We start from the raw sequence: 24,536 nt of genomic DNA, 5'->3' as shown, positions 1-24,536 counted from the left end.
GGCTGAGCCTATGCAGTTTTATTTGACAACCAATTTTCCTCCAAATCCTGTCAACATTTCATAACTTTCATTCTTCTGGGTCATTGGCTACATGTACCCCAGGGATTTGCAAGACAGATCAATTGTGCTAATCAGCAGATACATGGAAATGTCTGAAATTTGGGATGGTCACAGCTGGAGAGAGAGGCATGTGTGACTGACATTGAATGGGTACAGAAACTGCTAGGTATCCCCAAAAGGAACTCCATCCAAAATGTCATGTGGGCCCCAATTTGAGGAACCCTGCTCTAACCTAACCAACTGTAAGGGCTTTGAGATTTCTTAGCTGCAAACATGGTGATTTTCCTATGTGTACATATGAGCTTTTTTTTAATAAACTCACTCAGCGTGGAGTTGCTTGTGCTCACTGATGCATGCTTGCACTAGACCATCAGTACTTTCCCCTGCTTTTGGTTTTTGGCAGTGTGTGTACAGAAGATATTTGCCTGCAGATTTCAAGAAGAGAAATGCTTCCGAGATGGGTAGCTTTACAGAACGGAACAGAAGAGAATATAAGCTTGAGACACACACTACAAGAGTCAAATATGTGTTACATTCAATGTGTAGATGATAGCCACAGTATTTTCTGTATGCAGAAAATTTCTTCAAGAAATTTCTACCAGCAGCCTTCCAAAAACTGAGAAAACTTCCAAAACTTCCAAAACTGAGAAAGCCCTCAGTTCAGACCTTTTCCTTTGAATGATCGTCCACAGGCAGGGGTTTTACTCGATTCCGCCGTTCTGCTAAACATAACTCACAGAGAAACATGGTGGCACTTACTAGTGATAGAGTGGCTGTCGAGATTCCTGCTGGAAACACATAGCTGAAGTGTTTCCTTATCAGGATTTCTTTGTCAACAGGAAAGGTAAGGGGAAAGTCAAGAGTGCTTTGCCCATAAAAATCCACAATGAAATTCCAGATCACTACAGTGAAGGTACAGCCACAGCTGGTGAAAAGGAAGAAGACAGATATTTTGTAACACATTTGGATGAACTCTGGGTATGGTGCCTTCATCCAGCTGACCAGAACGGCCACTGTGCTGAAGATCAGAACAGTCGTCTTCATAAAAATAGGCAACACTATCAGGTCCCGCCCATATTCAATCTCAGTCGAAATGACCCAGCTTGCATTGATAGTGCTAGACATCGGCACCTCTGTTACTGAACCAGAGATGTTAACTCTTTTGTAATAGAAGGCTTCCCAAAATCCAATGAACACAAAAGGCACAGTCTGGCTGTCGAATTCCCACACGCGCCAGGATCTGCTGTTGACAAGGCTCACACCAAAAGCCCAGGACAGATAACTGAAGAAGAGACCAATGAGTTTGCAGATCCATTGCTTCATTTCAGACAAACTGAAGATGAGGTGGAGGAGTTGTGAATTCAAGCCAGGGGCACCAGAGAGGAAACAAAAAACAAAATCAGATTGCATGAGCCATGGTTTAGGGAGGGCAGCAATACCTACATCCCGTCCTTGTCAGAAAGGTATATTGAACTGTTCATTATATGCATGTTGGCCTTCAAACAATCCTCTAAATATTTTGCATAACAATAAAAGATGCCTAGGAACCCATGACGGGGTGAGGGTATGAATTCATAAGGCATTTTAGGAGCACAGTCTGACAAGATCTTTGAAAAGTTCAAATGTTTATACTTTTATCTAGCAGCTCCAGACTAAGTCTAGGCTTACAAAAACGTTTGTAAAGAGATGTTAGTTTCAGCTACATTTGCAGTTGAGAAAAATTAGACATAATCAAAATGTCTATAAATAGAGGAATGCTTAAACTGTTGTACATCTGAGATAATAGTGGAATATCATATAGCTATCACCAAGGGTGAGTTAATCAATATGAACTATAAGAAGAAATTTCTATGTTATAGCAGAAAATGAACCATAATACATGTGATATGATAATTTGTCAGAAGAAAATTCCCACCTGATTAGATATGTATATATACATATATACACACATTTTTGAAAATTTATAATATACACACCAAATGTTTAATTCTTAACATTAAATGTTTATGTTTTAGACTTTGATTCTTTACATGTTTTTCTAGTTTGTACATTTTTAAATGCAAAACACACATACATTTATACTTACTAGCAGAAGGAACACAATTCTAAGGATCTGTGTATTAAACACAACAGATCTTGCCCATTCACATTTTTTCAACCACCATTTGCTCAATTGCACCTTCGGATCTCAACATATTCTAGATGCAACTTAAAAAAATCCTGAGTTATTCATCTTCCGTGAAGCAGTTTTGACATTATAAATCAATTTACTAGGGGCTGGCGCTGTGGTGCAGTGGGTTATTGCCCTGGCCTGAAGCACCGGCATTGCATATGGGTGCTGGTCCAAGTCCCAGCTGCTCCACTTCCAATCCAGCTCTTGGCTATTGCCTCAGAGAGCAGTGGAAGATGGCCCATGTCCTTGGGCCCCTGCACCCACATGGCAGACCTGGAAGAAGCTCCTGGATCCTGGCTTTGGATCAGTGCAGCTCCAGCCATTGCAGCCAATTGGGGAGTGACTGATCAGATGGGAGAACTCTCTCTCTCTCTCTGCCTCTCTCTGTGTAACTCTGACTTTCAAATAAATGAATAAATCGTCAAAAAAATAAATCAACTTACTAGGGCCATCTGTTCATTTGAATCCTTGGGAATAAGGGGTGGGAATAATCAGGAAATTACACTGCTCAGACATCCTGCCCTATTGTTCAACAGAAAGGACTGAGGTCTGCTCTGCTGGGGTACCAGGTGTGTGGATGCTGAAAGCAACTGCCCACGCAGAAGATGTTAGGGGCATCCAAACTACATCTCCTTGCTGTGAAGCCTGATATTTACAACACTGTAGCCGCTGCTCCTCACTCTTCTGCCAAATGTATTTCCAAGTCCCTGGAAGGCTACAGTTTTACAGCGTGGGAAGTTACCGTAGTAAAATGTGTGTGGAGCTGATCACCCATTTGATTAATTCACTGTGTTATTAGTACTTCCTTGCTACTGGGGGACTGAAGAAATGGAAACGAATCAGGGATCTGGATGAGGAAAAGGAATCAAGGAGGCAGAATGTGGTAGTTGCCAAGAAAATATGTCCATAGCTGAAACCTGTGGAGTGAGACACATTTTCCTAAAAACTTAATTTGAAAGATTGAGGTGTACATTTTTAAATTTTTTTTTATTTTTGATAGGCAGAGTTAGACAGTGAGAGAGAGAGAGTTATAGACAGTGAGAGAGAGACAGAGAGAAAGGTATTCCTTCCATTGGTTCACTCCACTAATGGCTGCCACGGCTGGCAGCTGCACTGATCTGAAGCCAGGAGCCGGGTGCTTCCTCCTGGTCTCCCATGGGGTGCAGGGCCCAAGCACTTGGGCCATCCTCCACTTCCCTTCCAGGGCCACAGCAGAGAGCTGGACTGGAAGAGGAGCAACCGAGACTAGTACCCGGCGCCCCAACAGGGACTAGAACCCAGGGTGCCGGTGCTGTAGGCAGAGAATTAGCTAAGTGATCCATGGCACCGGCCAAAGTTTACATTTTTTTAAAGATTTAAATTTAAAAATTTTAAAGAGTTAAAAGTTTTACTCTTAGGGTTGGTGTTTGGCACAGTTTTTCAAGTGCCACTTGAGATGTTTGTGTTTCCCATATCAGACTGCCTGGGTTCGAGTCCTGGCTTTGTTCCTTATTCAAAATCCCTGCAACTGCTAACCCTGGGAGACAGCAGGTAACATCTGAAGTACTTGTGTCTATGCCATCCACATGGGAGACCAGGATTGAATTTCTGGTTCCACTCTACAGCAGGGCACAATCTCAGCTGTGGTGAACATTTGGGCAATGAACCAGTAGATGGAAGATCTTTCTGTGTGCCTGTGTGCCAGCCTTTGTCTGTTTCTTTATTTTAAAATCTTTCTCTATATCTCTGTCTCTGCCTCTTGATTGATTGATTGAATGAATGAATGAATAAATAAATAAAAAATTTACCGGTAGAGCCTAAAAATTCCATACATTTGGATGCTTGGAGCATGGAACACACTCTTCATGGCAGTTGAATATGTTGAACAGGGAGAAGAAATTTTCCAGCCAACTTTAAAAGAATCGCAGAGAGGGAAACACCTACAGTTAAAAAATGTATTGTTAGGTAGAGTTTCAGGCTCTGAGCAAAGCCCCAGATCCCTGAGTCTCACGAAAGAGTTCTCACATGCTTATTGTATACTTTAAGTCTTGTTTAGGCTAGGTCCTATTCCAAACACTTGGGAAATAAAACTGCATTCAGTCATCATGACAGCACAAAGATGGCTGTGTGATTATGCTCTCAGCTTTACAGGCAGGACAACTGAGTGGAGAGGTTAAAGAACGTATTCCCAATCAATCACACAGATCTACACGGCATGCCAGGCTCCAGAGCCCTGATGCCTGGAAGTAGTGCTTCTCGGCTCTCTCCATACCAGTTGGTATATAGTCACATATAATGATAGAAAAATCCCATGTCGTTTATAGTAATGGCTATTGGTGGCCATGACTATGCTGTATTAAAGGAAAGTGAATCCTTTTGTGATAGCAGCACATGGGAAAATAGAGGATGGTTGTCTTTCTGTCTCCTTTATCTTGGTTTGACTAAAGACATCATCAAAGCTGACACTTTGATCTTTTAAAAAGAACAACAAATGTCAGGATGTGGAGAAATGAAAACCCTTGCACATTGCTTTTGGGAACATAAAACTGCGGCCATTAAAAACACTATGGGTTTTCCATAGAAAAAGCACAATAGTTACCACATGATCAAGTAATTCCACTTCAGGGTGTATACTCAAAAGAATTGAAAGCAGGGTCTTGAATAGATGTTAGCACACCCTTGTTCACAACATTATTCACATGAGCCAAAATGAGGAAACAACCTGAATTTCTAGGGATAGATGAATGGGTAAACAAAGCATGCTGTATCCAAGGAAGAAAATTCTGACACAGGCTGCTCATATAAAACATGGATGAGTCTTGAAAACATTAATAAGCTAAGCTAAGTGAAGTGAATAGACCAGTCAGAAAAGATAATTCCTCTATGATCCCACATATATGAAGTGCCCACAGTAGTCAAATTCATAGAGACAGGAAGTACAGTGGAGGCTGCCAGGGGCTCAGGGCAGGAGGGGCTATGGATACCGTTGCACATGGGTCAGATGAAAAGGTTTTGGAGAAGGATGTACAACAATTAAACATACTTAATGCCACTGATATATACACTTCAAAATGGTTCAGATGGTGAATTGTATGTTCTGTGAATTTAACCACCCTGAAAATGTAATATTATGAAAAACATACTTTACAAAGAACAAAGACATGATTCATGAACGGAATGACACCCGGTGATATGGTGACACCCTCACTTTCATTTCTTTTCTTTTTTTTTTAGCATAAATTCATTTTTAAATTTGTGTTTGCAAGTCAGAGAGACAGAGAACTTGAACTCAATCCGGGTCTCCCACATGAGTAGCAGGGACCCAAGTATTTGTGCCATCAGCAGCTGTTTCCCAGGGTGTGCATTAGCAGGAAGCTGAAGTTAGGATGAAAGGAGGACTGGAACCACAGCGCTCCAGTGATCCTTCTTAGGGAAATGCAGTTGTGATGGTCATATTACCCATGCTGTAGATACCATTTACATTCAAAGTGACATGCAGGCACCCTCAATTAAAAATGCCAACAGCACAGATTTAATAGATAACACAGAAAATGTCCAAATAAAGTGGCTTGGAATGATCACTTGTAGGACCATCAAATGACATTGAACTTCTTCATGAAGATAATAAAATGTTTAAAGGACTTCCAGTAAGCCTCAAGAATCTTTTTAACTGGAGGTAAATAATAAACCATAATGGTTTCCCTTCAGCAAATCAAAAGAGAGAGTAGGAAGTTTTCTCAGTAGTATAAAGGATAGCAAGAGCCAAATGGTAAAGTAATGAATGTGAGGACGTTCTTCGGCTTCCATGACTCAGAGGGCTGCTTGATGAATTCTGAATAGACAGTATGTTACACGAGAAAAGATAAAGGACCACAGTGGTCAAGTTCCCCCTGCAAGAGCTCAGAAGTCTTTTGATAATTGAAATGTCTTTTTGGAGGTTTTGGGTCAGTCACTGTAATCTATGAGTATTCCAGGAGGAAAATGGCAAAAAGCTCCCAGTAATTGAAAGAGAAATATTCTATGAGTGGAGCCAGAGGTATTCACTGAGAAGTCAGGGTTACCCAGAGTGTGCCTTCCATAAATTTCTTAGACAAGGAACTATGGCTAGATATTGACATTCTGAAATTCATAAGGCCCTAAGGTGTGCTTTTGTTTGTTTTGATTGCAAAAGGAAGTCCCATTCTTCTCTGTATTTTACATCAATTAAGGTTGTTGGAGCAGGTGTTTGGCCTAGCAGTGAGGACACCAGTTAAATTCCTATGCCTCACCTCAGAGTGTCTGTGCTTGACTTCTAGCTCCTGACTACAGGTGGCTGCTCATGTGGACCCGCCATGAAATACTCTACTCACCGGGTATGGTGGCAGCTGTTCTGGGTGTTTCTCTCTGTCTGGACTGGGGTTGAAGAAAAGGATTGGGAGGAGGAAGGCATAACCACTACTGACCTGCACTCACCCGTCAATGTCACTGGTGACTTCTTTTGCCCTGGTCACAGCAGCAAAACATTCTGGTACTTTCCAAGTCTCAACTCCTGCTCAGGTGCTCCTGGATACCTCAAAAGGATCTCTATGGGGAAGAAAGAATGAAATTAATGCCACCATTCCTTACAGCGCCCACCAGTGTGTGTTGTGCCAATCAAAATATATAAGGCACATTCTCTTTGCTATTTTTCTGAAAACAGTGGGGGAGGGTTCCTTAAATAATCTTTTCACAAGGTGTCTCAGAAAGTCATGAGATGTCCTCTTTTACCTTGTTTCCACCAAGCAGCCCCTGCCACGTTGAACATCTCACCTTTCACATCCAGAGCCTTTTGTTGTGGTCATCCTGTTCTCTTTTGAGACTAAAGGAAGTAGGAGGGCCCATGGGCCATTATCCAGAGCCCAAGCCAAGGCTGTCAGTTCTTTTGGTGGCCAGCAGGTGGCAGACAGGGAGTTGGTGCAAGAGCCGTCCTGTCCTGCCCTAGCCATATCTCCACTGCTCACTTCTGTTTGCCTGAGGAGATGTGATGTTGATTCACTTAAGTCACACAGGTGATTTTTTTCAAAGCCCTTCTATGCTTGGTGGTCTTTGATTAGACCAGAGAAAGATTTCACTGGGGAAACATGCTGTTTCATTGGGAACTATTTTCTTTCCTTTTTTAAGGTATTCTTTTTTTAATTTATTTTTTAAAGAATACAAATTTCATAAGTGCAACTTTAAGAATATAGTGATTCTTCCCACCATACTTTGCCCTCCCACCCACACTCCCACCCCTCCACCTCCTCCCTCTCCCCTTGCTAGTCCCATTCTCCATTAAGATTCATTTTCAATTAATTTTGTACATGAAGACCAACTCTATATTAAGTAAAGATTTCAACAATTTGCATTCACACACACACACAAAAACACAAAACTGAGAACTGGTTTTACAGTTAACTCTCAATACAGCTCATTGAGGTCAGAGGTCTTGCATGGGGAGTTAGTGCACAGCGTCTTCTGTTGTTAACAATTTACACTCTTATGTGTGATGTCAGTGACCACTAGTTAGGAACTATTTTCAAAGCCATTGTTGTAGTTGTGTGGAGTTGTGTGGAACTCAGAAATTAAAGTGATTATTATCTGAATTTTAACTTACTTATGCCATTTTGGAGCATTCATTTATTGTTGACTGATGTCTTTTTTTTTTTTTTTTTGGACAGGCAGAGTGGACAGTGAGAGAGAGAAAGACAGAGAGAAAGGTCTTCCTTTTTGCTGTTGGTTCGCCCTCCAATGGCCGTTGCAGCTGGCGCGCTGCAGCCCGTGCACCGCGCTGATCCGCTGGCAGGAGCCAGGTGCTTCTCCTGGTCTCCCATGGGGTGCAGGGCCCAAGCACTTGGGCCATCCTCCACTGCACTCCCTGGCCACAGCAGAGAGCTGGCCTGGAAGAGGGGCAACCGGGACAGAATCCGGCGCCCTGACCGGGACTAGAACCCGGTGTGCCAGCGCCGCAAGGTGGAGGATTAGCCTGGTGAGCTGCGGCGCCGGCCGACTGATGTCTTTTCAACACCTGTGGTGGTGTGAGCCTTCAAGCTGCTTGAATAGAGGATGTATGTCTTGTATTTTATATCCCCACAGCTCTTGGTTGTGTGTTTGGCAGCATCCCTTGCATGAAGACATTAACATTTGGTGAATGAATTAATCAGAAAGTATGAGTTGAAGTTGTGTCTCCCGGGGTGGCCTGTTTTTAAAAAAACTTATTTTATTTATTTGAAAGAGTTATGGAGAGAGGCAGAGACAGACAGAGAGGTCTTCCATCTGCTGGTTCACTCCCCAGAAGGCCACAACATCCGGAGCTGAGTGGATCCAAAGCCAGGAGCCTTCCCCATGCTGGCAACCACACAATGCAAAGAAAACTACTGGAACATTCCTCAAAATGCAAAGGTAGACTTGAACCAAGAGAAAAACGTATCCTGTCCTTTTTGTAAACATTGAATTGTCAACTTTATTTTCATTTGAAAGGCACAGAGACAGAGACAAGGGAGAAACACAGGAAAAAAGAGATCTTCCATCTACTGGACCACTCCCCAAATGCCTCAACAGCCAGGTCTGGGGCAGGCTGAAGCCAGGATTCAGGAACTCCATCCAGGTCTCTCATGTGGGTGGCAGAGACTCAACTACTTGAGCCATCACCTGCTGCCTCCCAGCGTGTGCATTAGCAGGAAGCTGGAATGTGGAAGGACCTGGGACTAGAGCAGATGTTCAAAGTGGCATCTTATTCACTGTGCCACATTCCTTTCCTCATAACATCTTTCAGTAAGGATAGTCAGTATTATAAATATGTAAATTATCCTGAAGTTAGTTTATAAAATTCCTTTGATGCTAGTAAAATTATTAGAAGAGTTTTATGTTTCTGGTCTTGAACAAGACAAATGGATTATAAAGTTCATATGAAAAAATAAACAGAAACAGCTAAGAAAGCACTGAAGATAGGATACAAATAAGATGCCAAATAACATAACATGGTCTTTTTTTTATTCGACAGGCAGAGTTAGGGGGAGAGAGAGAGAGAGAGAGAGAGAGAGAGAGAGAGAAAGGTCTTCCTTCCGTTGGTCTCTCCCCAAAATGGTTGCTACGCCATTTTGTGCCTATCAGAAGCCAGGAGCCAGGTGCCTCCCCCTGGTCTCCCATGCGGGTGCAGGGGCCCAAGCACTTGGGCCATCCTCCACTGCCCTCCCGGGCCAAAGTAGAGAGCTGGACTGGAAGAAGAGCAGCTGGAACTAGAACCTGGCACCCATATGGGATGCCGGGGCCTCAGGCAGAAGATGAACCAAGTGAGCCACGGCTCTGGCCCTATAATATGGTCTTTTTTTTTTTAATTTTTTAATTTTTTTTTTGACAGGCAGAGTGGACAGTGAGAGAGAGAGACAGAGAGAAAGGTCTTCCTTTGCTGTTGGTTCACCCTCCAATGGCTGCCGCGGCTGGCGCACCGCGCTGATCCGATGGCAGGAGCCAGGTGCTTATCCTGGTCTCCCATGGGGTGAGGGCCCAAGGACTTGGGCCATCCTCCACTGCACTCCCTGGCCACAGCAGAGAGCTGGCCTGGAAGAGGGGCAACTGGGACAGAATCTGGTGCCCAACTGGGACTAGAACCTGGTGTGCCGGCGCCGCAAGGCGGAGGATTAGCCTAGTGAGTCGCGGCGCCGGCCACAATATGGTCTTAAAATAAGTATCTAGTGGTTGGCATTAGTTGTGAACTGGATAGGTTAAGGAACACCTAAAGGACTGATACAGCAGTATATCCAGGCATGACTGTGAGGGTGTTCCCAGAGCAGATTGGTGTGGGAGCCAGTGGACACAGTGCGATGACCCACTAGATGTGGGTATATACTGTCCAGTTGGTTGGAGGTTCACATAGAACAAAAAGGCAGAGGAAAGGTGAATTCATTCTCTCTCTCCTTTCTCTCTCTCTCTCTCTCTCTCTCTCAGGCAGAGGAAAGGTGAATTCATTCATTCTCTCCTTTCTCTCTCTCTCTCTTTCTCTCTCTCTCTTTCTCTCTCTGTCTCTCTCTCTCTCTCTCCCCCTTTCTCTCTCTCCAGGAGTTGGGACACCCTTCTTCTTCTACCCTTGAACATCACAACTCCCGAGTTCTCTGGCCTTGGGACTCTGGGACTTACACCAGAGTGGACTTGCAGCTCCTCATGTTCTCTGGCCTTCAGTCTTAGACTGAGGAGTTATACCACCCCATTCCCTGGTTCTGAGGCTTTGGGACTTGGACTGAGCCATGCTCCCATCACCCCTGGGTCTCCAGCTTGCAGATGGCCAATCATTGGACCTCTCAGCCTCATAATCATGTGTGCCAGTTCCCCTACCAACATCCTGCTTTGCATATCTCCATCTTTCTAGCTCTAGATCCTATTGTTTCTGTCTCTCTGGGGAATCTTTTTTTTTTTTTTTAATTTTTTTTTTTTTTTGACAGGCAGAGTGGACAGTGAGAGAGAGAGACAGGTGAGAAAGGTCTTCCTTTTGCCGTTGGTTCACCCTCCAATGGCCGCCACGGCTGGCGCCCTGCAGCTGGCGCACCGCGCTGATCCGATGGCAGGAGCCAGGTGCCTCTCCTGGTCTCCCATGGGGTGCAGGGCCCAAGTACTTGGGCCATCCTCCACTGCACTCCCTGGCCACAGCAGAGAGCTGGCCTGGAAGAGGGGCAACCGGGACAGAATCCAGCGCCCCGACTGGGACTAGAGAACACGGTGTGCCGGCGCCGCAAGGCAGAGGATTAGCCTAGTGAGCCGCGGCGCCGGCCTCTCTGTGGAATCTTGATGAGTACAGTCTCTATATCTTAAAGTAAGACAGTGTTGACCCATGAATCCATGAATCCATGAAAGAAGTCAAACAGAAAGTCTAGAAATTAGCAAATATCTATGAAAATTAATATCTGAAAAAGAATCTCAAATATGGTGAAATATGGATTTTTAAATTAAGTTGTAGTTGTAGAAAGGGAAAGTTATTTGCAGAAAGAGAAATTTGGCCCAATATCTCAGGATAAATTCCAAATCAATACATTAGAAGTGAAATCATTCCAGTACGGTTAGGCCTCAAGGACCATGGAGGATTTGGTTCCAAGTCCCTCAAACCTCCTTCAGATAGCAGGCTCCACAGATGCTCAGGTGTCTTACATAAACTTGCATGGTATTTGCACGTAACCCATGCATCCTCTCCTATATTCTTCATATCATCTCTAGATTACCCACAGTAACTCCACAATGTAAATGCTATGTAAACAGATGTTGTGTTGTTGGGGGATAATAACAAGAAAAATAAAGCCTGTTACATGTTCAATACAGATGTAATTTTTAAAAATATTTTTGGGGCTGGTGTTTTGGCCCAGCAGATCAAGCTGCCACCCGGGACTCTAGGGTCCTATATGAGCATCTCTTGCAGTCCTAGCTCCTCCGCTTCTGATCCAACTTCCTCTTACTGTGCCTGGAAAGCAGCACAAGATGGACCAAGTATTTGGGCCACTGCTACCCACGTGGGAGACCCAGATGGAGTCCTGGGCTCCTGCTTCAGCCTGGCACAATCCCAGTGGTTGCAGCCGCCTCGGGAGTGAACCAGTGGATGTGAGATCTCTTTGTCTCTCCCCTCCTCTCTGTAATTCTGCCTAAATAAACTCTGTCTCAGTAAATGAATTTTAAACAAATTTTCTTCCGTGGCATTAAAATTATATTTGTGAAACCAGCAGATATAGAGGGTTGACTGTATGAGGAAAAAAATGAACACACAGTTGATACTATTCAGGAACATCACTTTCATAAAATAAAGCTTGTAAAGAATTGTTTGAGGTATCTAGTGTATTGATTGTCTTGGATAAACTTTTTTCTTGCTTGTTTGTTTTGTCTTAAAAAATACCCATGGTATATGTCACTTTGGCTCCACTGCCAAAGACGAGTACATTTGATAGTAAAAAGGAATAATGAATGCAACTTAGTGAGACATTTTGAACATATAGAAAACCACAGGTTACTGTTAAGAATACTTATGGTACAATTAGGGATATTTGAGCAATGACTGGGTACTTGAGTACGTTAAGAACTTACTGTTGCCAGCGCCGCAGCTCACTAGGCTAATCCTCCACCTTGCGGCGCCGGCACACCGGGTTCTAGTCCCAGTCGGGGCGCTGGATTCTGTCCCAGTTGCCCCTCCTCCAGGCCAGCTCTCTGCTGTGGCCAGGGAGTGCAGTGGAGGATGGCCCAAGTGCTTGGGCCCTGCACCCCATGGGAGACCAGGATAAGCACCTGGCTCCTGCCATCGGATCAGCACGGTGCGCCAGCCGCAGCGCGCCAGCCGCGGCGGCCATTGGAGGGTGAACCAACGGCAAAGGAAGACTTTTCTCTCTGTCTCTCTCTCTCTCACTGTCCACTCTGCCTGTCAAAAGCAAACAAACAAACAAACAAAAAATTACTGTTAACATTTTTGGTATGATAGTGGCGAAATGCTATATTAAAATGAGAACTAGTTTTAGAAATACATACTGAAGTATCTGTGGATAAAATAATATATTGCCATGGATTTATTCCAAAATAATCTATGACTGGGTTTGGGATAGGTAGAAAGGATAGAGATGAAACATGACTGACTATATATTGATAACTATTAAAGTTGAGCCAATAGTATCTCTAGCTTTAAATAAACTTAAAAGTTCTATAATAAAAACACATAAATACTATCATGAATCCATACTCAACAGTTGAGTTGCTACACACACAAAAAAAATGAAATAGCAAAACCAAAAAAACCAGTACATTCAACAACACTGAAGGTAACTTTTTTATTTTTATTATTATTATTATTTTTGACAGACAGAGTGGACAGTGAGAGAGAGAGCCAGAGAGAAAGCTCTTCTTTTTTCCATTGGTTCACCCCCTAATGGCCGCTGTGGCCGGCGCGCTGCAGCCAGCGCACTGTGCTGATCCGAAGCCAAGAGCCAGGTGCTTCTCCTGGTCTGCTATGGGGGTGCAGGTGGGCCATCCTCCACTGCCTTCCCGGGCCACAGCAGAGAGCTGGCCTGGAAGAGGAGCAACCAGGACAGAACTGGCTCCCCAACCGGGACTAGAACACGGGGTGCCAGTGCCACAGGTGGAGGATTAACCTATTGAGCTGTGGCGCCGGCAAAGGTAACTCTTCAATTAGAAATAAATGATTTGGAGAAGGTGTTTAGAGGAGTGATTAAGACATCAATGAGAGCTTGCACATCCCTTAGTAGAGGGCCTAGATTCTAACTTCCTTTTAATGTGCACCTAGGGAGGCAAGCGGTGATGGATCAAGCACTTGGGTCCCTGCTACCAGCATGGGAGACCTGGATGGAGTTCCTGGCTCCTGGCTGTTGTGGGCATTTAGAAGGTGAACCAAGGGTGAAGCAGGCGATGAAGATCTTTCTTTGTTTCTCTCTGCTTTTCAAATAAATTAAAAGTTAACAATTTTTTTTAAAAGAAATAAACAATTAGAGCCTGCTTATTTTGTATGCATTAAATTTTAGAGTAACCACATAACCATAACTGATAAAAGTTTTTAAAAAAATATTTGAGGAAAGGGCAGAAGAGAGAGAGAGAGAGAGAGAGAGAGAGAGAGAGAGAAGAGATCTGCCATAACTGGTTCACTTCCCAAATGTTGGAAACAGCCTGGGCTGGACCAGGCGAAAGCTAGGAGCCAGGATGCCCATCCATGTGTCCCACAAGGTAGCAGGGACTCAAGTACTTGAGCAATCATCTATTGCATTTTCCTGCACATAAGCAGGGAGCTGTATCCAAAGCAGAGGAAAGGAGTGGGTACTCCAGTATGCACTGTGGCTGTCCCAAGCAACTTAACCCACTGCACCACAGCAATCCCAGAGGGAAACCTTTTGACATAGATATTTCAACACCTAACTCTGGCAAGAATGGTCACATTAGAAAGGCACTAAAGCAACCCTTACTGTGATGACTCAGAGGTTAACAATTGATTAAACTGCTAGGGTTAGGTGGAAGTTTGATTCAGAAATTACAAGAGGACTTAGGCTTCCTGTCATAGATCCTCTGATCAATCTTACCATAACTTAAGGGACAATGACCACCTGCCACCTGGTGTCATGCAATCCACATGAAGTACAGGGCACCAGCTATAGAGGACTGTTGAGCTGTGACCAAATAAGGCACGTAGAGGTAACCTGTTAAATGGAAGTAAGTTGTCTCATTTTCTTCAGCAAATTAAAATCATTTTAAAAAATTGTAAATTTAATTTCCATTTATTTGAAAAGGCAGAGAAAGAGAGAGAGAGACAGAGAGATCTTCATCTGCTGGTTCACTTCTCAAATGCCCACAACCACAACAGCCAGGACTGGGCCAGGCTGAAGCCAGGAGCCTGGAAATCCATTCAGGTCTCCCAAAATGGTGACAGGGACCCAGTCACTGAGCATTCACTGCGGCATTAACAAGAAGTTGTCATCAGAAGCACAGCTGAAACTTGAACCCAGATATGTTAATATGGGATGCAGCATCTTAACCACCGTGCTGAACACCTACTCCATTCAAAATCATTTTAAAAGTAAATAGAGTTAGGCCGGCGCTGTGGCTCACTAGGCTAATCCTCCACCTTGCGGCACCGGCACACCGTGTTCTCTAGTCCCAGTCGGGGCGCCGGATTCTGTCCCGGTTGCCCCTCTTCCAGGCCAGCTCTCTGCTGTGGCCAGGGAGTGCAGTGGAGGATGGCCCAAGTGCTTGGGCCCTGCACCCCATGAGAGACCAGGAGAAGCACCTGGCTCCTGGCTTCGGATCAGCGCGGTGCGCCAGCTGCAGGGCGCCAGCCGTGGTGGCCATTGGAGGGTGAACCAACAGCAAAGGAAGACCTTTCTCTCTGTCTCTCTCTCTCACTGTCCACTCTGTCTATCAAAAAAAAAAATAATAATAAATAAATAAAATAAAAAAATAGAGTTAGTGTTTGGCCTAGGTGGTAAGACACTGGTTAAGATGCTCATGCCCTGTGTCATGTCCCATAGTGCCCAGATTTGTTTCCTGGCTCTGGCTCCTGACACCAGCTTCCTGCCAATGCAGAGACTCTGAGGCAGAAGTGATGGTTCAAGTAGTTGCGCTCTTGTCACCCATGTAGGAGACCTGGATTGACTTCCTGGCTTCCAGCTTTGGCCAGGCTCTGCCCCAGCCATTGGGGGTATTTGGAAATGAGCCAGCACATGGGTGGTCTCTCTCTGATTCTATCAGTATCTCTCTCTGTCCCTCAAATAAATAAATGGATACTTAATGCATAAATGAAAAGCAGACAGGATACTGCATGTGTGTGTGTGGTGGTGGGGTGTAGATTAAGACTTAAGAGACAGAGTGAGCAGTTGGTGTGGAACAAATAAAACTACAGAATTATTTTTGAGGCATTGAAAAGTCTAACTGATTGGAAAGCATAATTGTGCGATTTTGTAGGTATAATATGGTTATGCAAATAAACATCAAATTCCTGGAGAGTCACATTGAAGTACATGGTAATGAAGGGACCTGATGTCAGAGGTAGGCTTTAACATACTTCGAGATTAGAAAAATCTTGACAAATGCTGAGTCTTGACAAATGCTGGTTTTGTGAAAATTCCTTATGCTGTTGTGTCTGCTTTAGCACCTCAGGGTAATCTTTGTATGACAAAGAGATATTATCACCATGACTTAGGAATTAAGAGCCATTATTTTTGGAAGCAGAAGTTTCAGAGGGAGATATGGGAGGTTAATGTATTCATATACTCTTATTTACATACATGCAGATTTAGTTTTGATTATTTATTTCAGCCAACAGCAATTAAAATACAGATCCGAAAAGATCAATTGGAAATGGGTGAAGTTTTTTTTTAATGAAAGTTCTTAATTCAACCAACCAATGAACCAAATTCAGACACAGATTATAGTAGAAGGAAAGAGTCAGCCACTTTATGTCCCATGGTCTGGAGTCCTTATAACTATTTGGAAGATTATCCTGGGTTAGTCCTTCCCATAAACTCATGGGAATCGTGGATCTGCAAAGCCGATGTTACCAGAAAATTCGTGTTTTTGAAACCTCAGGATACACGTTCCTGTCCAGGGGAAACTTGTAAAGGCAGAAAACCAAGCCACTCAAAAACATGAGGAGGGCAGAGAGAGCTGCCACTAGAATGGCACTCCCAGCTTCCTGAGTACCCAGCTTGATTGGCAGATGGAAAGATGATGGGAAGGCAATGCCTTGTACATTCACAATGGAGTAGTAATTCCAGAATGCAGTGGTTAAGACACAGACACTAGTAATTATGTACAGGACTCCAGAAGCCACAAATGGGTTGAAGAGGGTATTCGTCCCCACAATGCCCATGTACACATTTCTAAGTGCAAGGATGATAAAGGCCTTCCCCAGAAGCCCTAGAAGGTTGGCAGCCAGCAGGAGGTGTTGAGAAACACGGATACTGAGAGGGAGGAAGGTATCATTGTAGGTGTGTCGGTGACAGAATTTGGTATGTCTGTGGCTTTGGTTGGAGTCGCGGTGATGGTGGTAAATGCAGGTTCTCCATATTCCCACACTGGCAAATCCTTTGGGGGAGAGCAAGGGGTCATCCATGTACCACAATCGCCACTCTGCAAGGCCCATGGAAGTGGTGAAGAGGATCCATCCTATGGTGGAAATGGCAAAACCTGCTACTTGGCGATTGGCACTATTGACAAGTAAGGTCATGGTGGCAGCACACCCACGAGAACTGCAAACAAATACAGGGCATCATGAGGGCAGGACTCTTGGGTCTGGCACAGTCCTCCATGGGACACAGTATCAACAGCGAAGGGTTATGCAAGAGGTCCTCAAAGAGGTCATGGGAAACGCAAGTGAAAAACCATGCACGGACTTCAAAATTCCTTGGAACCAAAATAAACACAACTGATTTTTAATTCCAGTTTTGTACAAACTTTTTGTGTTACACTCCTGTATTCACAAAAGGAAACATTTGACGCTGTCTGCTGGAGGGGGCAGGCATTCTGCATTCTGTGGAAGTTTCAGGAAGGACCATTTAAATGCACAAAACTTCAAATAATTGGTTCCACTGCTAAATGCTGGTGCACAAACATAATCAAGGTTCATGCACACTAATACTGAAATGTGCAAAATACTGTCTAGTCCAACAATAGGGCTTTACTGAATAACATGCTATATCCACACAATGAAGATATATGCCAACATTAAAAGTGGACATACAAGATGTAATATTGTATGCCTGGCACTTTTCACTTAGCATAATAGTTTCAAGATTCACCCGTGTTGTAGCATGTGTGAGAAGTCTGGCCATTGTAGTGTGTGTGTGTGTGGGGTGGATTCTGTATTATGGGTATAACACCATTTGTCAAGTCATTTTTAGTTTATGGATATCTGGACTGCTTTCATGTTTTGTCTGTTATGAATAATGCTACTGTGAAAATTCACGATTATGCACACACACACACAAACACACATATATGCATATGTATGAGTCTGCATTGATATATTTTCACATTTCTCTTGCATAAAAGCCTAGGAATACAATCGCTGGAATGTATATTAAGTGTATATTTGACTTTTTAGCAATTGCTAACCCATTTCCACAAGTCATCACACTATTTTACATTTTCACCAGTAAGATAGTGTAGGTTGCAGTTTCTCCACATCATCTCCAACATTTTGGTATTTGTAGTCTTTTATACTGGAGCAGTTCTAGTCACCATCTCATGTGACCAAAAGGAAGAATGCTCACAATACATCAAGTACAAACAACTTGGTATAAAATAGTGTGTGGATATAATCATGGATAAGAATTGAACTGGAAGGCTATCTGCTAATTATTAAAAGAAACAAATTTTATTTAAAAGGCAGAGTGATCTCTTTCTCTACTAGCTATCTATCCAAATGTGTGCAACAGCCAGAACTGTGCCAGGCTGAAGCAGAGAACTGTGCATTTTGTCTGGATCTCCTATGGAGGTGCAGGACCCCAAGTATTTGAGTTATCACAGTTACCTCCTAGGGTTCACATTAGCAGGAACTTAGAGTCAAGAGTGGATCCAGGACCTGAACCCAGGCACTCTGCTATGGAATGCAGGCATCCCAAGTGGCGGCTTGACTGCTGCTCCAAATGCTTGTCCCAAGAGAAATTTTTAACTGCGTCTGAGGGATTAGGACTTTTTTTTTTTTTTTTTTTTTTTTTGACAGGCAGAGTGGATAGTGAGAGAGAGAGACAGAGAGAAAGGTCTTCCTTTGCTGTTGGTTCACCCCCTCAATGGCCGCTGCAGCCAGTGCACCACGCTGATCCGAAGCCAGGAGCTGGGTGCTTCTCCTGGTCTGCCATAGGGGTGCAGGGCCCAAGCACTTGGGCCATCCTCCACTGTACTCCCGGGTCATAGCAGAGAGCTGGACAGGAAGAGGAGCGACCCGGACAGAATCCGGCACCCTGATTTGGTCTAGAACCCAGGGTGCCGGTGCCACAGGTGGAGGATTAGCCTAGTGAGCAGTGGCACTGGCCGGGATTATAACTTTTAAAAAGCTATTTGTATTGTGAAAACTCACACATATATAGAAAAATATGTAGATCTAAGTGTATAGTTCAATGATTTATCACAAGGTACACATCACTGAATTTGCAACAACTATCACCACTCGTGGCCTTTACAATTCTGTCACTTCAACATGCATCCCCAAAAACCCCCCGAACAGTGGAATTCAAGTTTGTCCAGTTTTCAAAACAGGCACCTTGAAGTAGTCATTCCCTCCTGACTGGCTTCTTTCGCTCACTACTGTGTTTATTTTTGACATTCATGTGATGATGTTTTTAATGATGCCTGGCTGCTCAGTAGTTTTTGATATTCTGTCATAAGCATGGTCTTTTAAAATAAGAAATAACAAAAAGCCTTCATTAAAAAGTTGTCAGACTGTGGAGGATTAACTAATGGTGGAATCTAAATAAGAGGGTACTTCAGAAAGTTTATGTGAAGGGCCGACGCCGTGGCTCACTAGGCTAATCCTCCGCCTAGCGGCGCCAGCACACCGGGTTCTAGTCCCAGTCGGGGCTCTGGATTCTGTCCCAGTTGCCCCTCTTCCAGGCCAGCTCTCTGCTGTGGCCAGGGAGTGCGGTGGAGGATGGCCCAGGTGCTTGGGCCCTGCACCCCATGGGAGACCAGGAGAAGCACCTGGCTCCTGCCTTCAGATCAGCGTGATGCACTGGCCGCAGCAGCCATTGGAGGGTGAACCAATGGCAAAGGAAGACCTTTCTCTGTCTCTCACTGTCCACTCTGCCTGTCAAAAAAAAAAAAAAAAAAAAAAAAAGAAAGTTTATGTGAAAATGGAATTAAAAGTATGAGTTTGTTTTCGTCCAAAAGTTTTTGCTGCGAAAAAAAACAAAAAACAAAAAACAAAAAAAAAACAAAAAAACAGAACAGAACAAAACAAAAAGAATGGCCGTTTGATGTAGCAGGTTAACCCACTGCCTGCAGCACCAGCATCCTGTATGGTTGCTCCACTCCAATCCAGCTCCCTGCTAATGCTCCTAGGAAAGTAGCTTCAGGCCCCTGCACATATGTGGGAGACCTGAGAGAAGCTCCTGGCTCCTGACTTCAGCTCAGCTCAGCTCCGGTGATGTGGCCATTTGGGGAGAGAACTAGCAGATGGAAGATCCCTTCCCCCACCCCTGTAACTCTGCCTTTTTAATAAGTAACATAAATATTGAAAAACTTTTAAAATGATTTTCTTGACACATGGAAAATGTGTATCAAGGAAAAAAATGTATGGGGTTCAAACTCATTTTAGCACCTAATTAAACTCATACTGCAACTCCATTTTCTATGAAATTTTTGAAGTACATAATTTAATACCTACTAAGTATGAAGGAACTTCAAGTTTATGGAAAACAGATTTAAAAGATAAGCTTAGGGGTGGACATTTAGCATAGTGCTTAAAATGCCAGTTTGTAGGCTTGTTTCCTATACTGGAGTGCCTGGATTCAATACCTGTCTCCAGCTCCTTACTCCAAATTACTCTTCATTCAGACCCTGGAAGGCAGAGGTTTTGCCTCAAAGTCTTGGATCCCAGCTAGATACATGCGAGACCTTGCTTGAGTTCCCAGCTTCTGGCTTCAGCCCAGCCCAGCCCTGGCTGTTGAGGGCACTTGAGGCATGAACTAGGGGACAGGAGCACTCTTTTTCTGTATCCATCCCTCTCTCTGTCTCTCAAATGAATACTTTATTTATTTATTTGACAGGCAGAGTGGACAGTGAGAGAGAGAGACAGAGAGAAAGGTCTTCCTTTGCCGTTGGTTCACCCTCCAATGGCCGCCGCGGCCGGCGCGCTGCGGCCGGCGCACCGCGCTGATCCGATGGCAGGAGCCAGGAGCCAGGTGCTTTTCCTGGTCTCCCATGGGGTGCAGGGCCCAAGCACCTGGGCCATCCTCCACTGCACTCCCTGGCCACAGCAGAGGGCTGGCCTGGAAGAGGGGCAACCGGGACAGAATCCGGTGCCCCGACCGGGACTAGAACCCGGTGTGCCGGCGCCGCTAGGCAGAGGATTAGCCTAGTGAGCCGCGGCGCCGGCCGAATACATCATTTTTAAAAATTAAAGACAACACTTTATTTTGGTGCAAAAAATTTGAAATTGGTGTACAGTTTTGACATGATACACATTTTCTATGAACTCTTTGAAGACCCTTCATACATAAAATTTAGATTTCTTTTATACCAAAACAAACCTTTAAGTCTATTTTCCAGGAGATTTTTGAAGTACCCTCATATTTTCAGGTGCTCATAACTTGCAATGGGGTTATGCCCAACAATCATAAATTCAAAATATTTTGAGTTGGGCTGGTGGTTGGCCCAGCAGTTAGGACCCGCATCCCATATCAGAGTGCCTGTGTTCGATCTTGACTTCACTTCTGATTCCATCTTCCTGCTAGAGCACACCCCAGGGGGCAGCATATGATAGCTCAAGAACTTCGCTCCCTGCTACCCATGTGGAAAACTCAAATTGAGTTTCTGGCTGCCAGATTTGGCTTGGCCCAGACCAGCCTGTTGCAGGAATATGGGGAGTATTCCAACAGATAGGAGATCTCTCTGTCTCCCTGCTTCTTAAATAAGAACTATTGTGAAAAAATAGGAAAAGAAAATATCATGAGTCAGCAATGCATTTAATACACTCCCCTCCCAAGCACCCTAGCTGAGCAACACAACACACTGCAAAGTGGTGCTTGTGTCCCTTGTGACTGTGCAGCTGTTGGACCTGTGCTCACTGTCACTGCCCAGTATCATAAAAGAGGATGGAACTGCAAAACACAAACCCAGGAGAAGATCCAAATGCAAAATTCAAAGTACTGTTTCTACTGAACGCATATTGTCTGATTGTAAAGTCTTAAGTTTTAAGTCCCACCATCCTAAGTCAAACCATTGTGAAAAGCCAAAGTGACTCTATTTTGAAACAATAAAAAGCAGCCTCCGTTTCCCATAGCAGACCCGAGTCCTTGTAAAAGCAGGCATTCAGGCATTCCGGAGATATCAAAGCTTACCAAGGATAGCTAGCTCAGCAGACCAAGGGCAGCTCAGTTGAGATTACCGAAAGAGGCAACTCCCTAAACCCAAGCCAAATGGAGACCCCCACCCCCCGCCCTGCCCTTGCTGACATATCTTCCCTCTAAAAGTGTCCCCAAACAAAGACCTGGGCCTTTCCTCCTTCCTCCGCTGCACCAGTTGGTTGGATGAGGTCCCTGTTGCAGCTTGTACCTTTTTAATAAAAACCTTGCTTTTGCATTTTGGTGTGATTGGGTCGCTGATAGCTTCTTAGGGATCTACTTATCTGCGCATAACACATTGTATGTCCAGGACTATCTATATGCATTATGGAATATTATTTATATTCACAGCATTAGAAATGAAGGAAACTCTGACACAGAATGTAACAGGAATGACCATTGAGCTCACTATGCTAAGTGAAATAAACCACATACAAGAAGATAATACTGTATGACTGTACTTACATGAAGTACCCAGGGTAGTCACATTCATAAAGACTGAAAGTAGTGACCGCTAGAGCCTAGGGGGCAGGAGAACAGGGGAGGTGGCATTTCATGCAGATAGGTTTCAGTTGGGGTTGATGAAAATGTTCCCAAGTTGCATATTGGTAAGACCTGCCCAACAATATGCTACTTACCTAATTAACTGTGGTGGAATGAGCAGACCTTGCCAAGATGGCACTGGTGAGCGAGTGTCAGTTACTCAGGAAATGGCTTCAGAACCCACCTGGCAAAGGAGCCTGCCTAGCAACAGGCAGTGATTGGTTATGGCATAAACCATCCGTTGACCAGATTGGCTGCCTTGGCTAGATAAGCTGCTACACCAACTGCAAGAGTCTGCAAGCTGCTCACCTCTAGCCGGCTTTCACCTGACTCCGGGTGTCTGTGTCGTGACTCCCCACCTCTTGCCCCCACTGTGCTTCTCCTTTCAAAATGAATTTACAGTAACAGTTTTCACATGGTCGGTTTTGTCATGCATATTTTACCACCATATGAGGAAAAAGAAAGAGGGAGGGAGTGTCCCCTTAACCAGCTGTGTGGTCTCCAAGTGAACCAGAAGCAATGTGAGAGAAGGCTGGCAGCTCACAGGGCCAGCATGGCTGAGGATGACACAGTACCTCCGTGACATCCCTCCTGGCTCTCCATCGCGGGCTTCTGGATTGAGGCAGCTGTAGGTGGCCCAGTGTTCAGTCACCAGGCCCTCTCTTTAGCCCTCCACTCTGGCCAACATCCACACTCCTTGTCAAGTCACCACCTTCTAAATTCTCAGTTGCTAGTCTGTGAATGCCATGACAGCAGCCATTATGTCATGGGCCATGACTACGTCATGGCTTTCTTTCCCTCCTTACTTGTCCTCTGTTCTGGCAGCCTGTAGGGGTCAGTTGGGGTCTATTTACACATGGACGGTGAGTCCATCTTCTAAGTAGGGATCCAGCTTGACATGACCCAGCTGTTTTCATTAGAAACATCCTGTCCAGTAGGTCTCCCTGGCACTCATCCCATTTAGTTTTTTTTTTTCCTTGTGAAGATTTATTTGAACAGTAGAGTTACAGAAAGGGAGAGATAGATGTCTTCCACCCACTGGTTCACTCTCCAAATGGCCACAATAGCTGGAGCTGGGCCAATCCAGACAGAAGCCAGGAGCTTCTTCTGGGTCTCCCATGTGAGTGCAGAGCCCAAATACCTGGGCCATCTTCCGGTGCTTTTCCAGGTACATCAGTAAGGAGCTAGATTACAGGTGAAGCAGTCCGGACTCAAACTGTGTCAGTATGGGATGCCACAGCACCAGCCCCAAGGATTTAGTTCTTTAAATGTTTTGTAGAATGCATATGTGAATCCATCAGATCCTAGACTTTCTTGTTGGGAGACTTTCAATATCTGTTTATTTATTTGAAAGGCATAAATACAGAAAGACAGGCAGAGAGAGAGAGAGAGAGAGAGAGAGTCTTCCATCTGCTGGTTCACTCCACAAATGGAGGCAATGGTCGGCGCTAGGCTGATCAAAAGCCAGAAGCCTGGTGCTTCTTTCAGGTCCCCCATGTGGGTCCAGGGACCCAAGGACTTGGGCCATCTTCCACTGCCTTCCCAGGCCATAGCAGAAAGCTGTATCGGATATGGAGCAGCTGAGACTTGAACCAGCACCCACATGGGATGCTGGCACCACAGGATGTCTTTTCTGGCTACGCCACAGCGTTGGCCCTGACTTTCGATTATTGTTTAAATCTTCATTACTTGTTATTGCTGTGTTTAGATTTTCAACATCCTGCTTAATTAATTTTGGGAAGCTGAATCTTGGGAAGTGTTGAGGATTTATCTGTTTCCTTAAGGTTGTCAAATTTGTTTGCATATAATCATTCATAGTAGCTTCTTTTTTTTTTTTTTTTTTTTTTTTTTTTTTTTTTGACAGGCAGAGTGGACAGTGAGAGAGAGAGACAGAGAGAAAGGTCTTCCTTTGCCGTTGGTTCACCCTCCAATGGCCACCGCGGCTGGCACGCTGTGACCGGCGCACCGCGCTGATCCGAAGGCAGGAGCCAGGTGCTTCTCCTGGTCTCCCATGGGGTGCAGGGCCCAAGCACCTGGGCCATCCTCCACTGCACTCCCGGGCCACAGCAGAGAGAATCCGGCGCCCTGACTGGGACTAGAACCTGGTGTGCCGGCTCCGCAAGGCGGAGGATTAGGCTATTGAGCCGTGGCGCCGGCCCATAGTAGCTTCTTATGATGGTTTATTTTTCTGTCGTATCAGTTGTAATTGTCTCATTTTCATTTCTAATTTTATTTGTCCTTCCTTTGTTAATCTAATAGTTTGT

The 24,536-nt window shown here is 44.5% G+C and overlaps 1 protein-coding gene across 7 annotated transcripts; it reads right to left on the bottom strand.

The window, feature by feature from the left end:
- On the bottom strand, positions 1 to 22,995 carry LOC100350428 (claudin-34). Of its 7 annotated transcripts, none has more exons than XM_051821512.2 (4): positions 22,848 to 22,993; positions 6,655 to 6,775; positions 4,021 to 4,152; positions 1 to 1,393 (listed from the first exon to the last, which is right to left on the bottom strand). In XM_051821512.2, the coding sequence occupies exons 3-4, from the start codon at positions 4,077 to 4,079 to the stop codon at positions 721 to 723; spliced, it is 732 nt and encodes a 243-aa protein (XP_051677472.2). In that variant the 5' UTR covers positions 4,080 to 4,152; positions 6,655 to 6,775; positions 22,848 to 22,993; the 3' UTR covers positions 1 to 720. The 7 variants fall into 7 exon arrangements, with proteins under 7 accessions (XP_051677472.2, XP_051677471.2, XP_069911725.1 ...); XM_051821511.2 differs by having other exon boundaries at positions 6,665 to 6,775; XM_070055624.1 differs by having other exon boundaries at positions 6,665 to 6,775; positions 22,760 to 22,973.
- Between the last annotated feature and the right edge of the window lie 1,541 nt (positions 22,996 to 24,536).

This window comes from Oryctolagus cuniculus, chromosome 13, assembly GCF_964237555.1.
Source record: "Oryctolagus cuniculus chromosome 13, mOryCun1.1, whole genome shotgun sequence".
NCBI classification, from domain to species: Eukaryota; Metazoa; Chordata; class Mammalia; order Lagomorpha; family Leporidae; genus Oryctolagus; species Oryctolagus cuniculus.
This window is presented reverse-complemented; position numbering and strand designations above follow the sequence as displayed.

Coding starts and splice junctions, on each gene's coding strand:
- LOC100350428 (XM_051821512.2), bottom strand. CDS start 4,079: ATGAAGAGTGTGTTCCATGCTCCAAGCATCCAAATGTATGGAATTTTT. Junction 1,394..4,020: donor GGAATTTTTAGGCTCTACCG/GTAAATTTTTTA, acceptor CCTCATCTTCAG/TTTGTCTGAAATGAAGCAAT.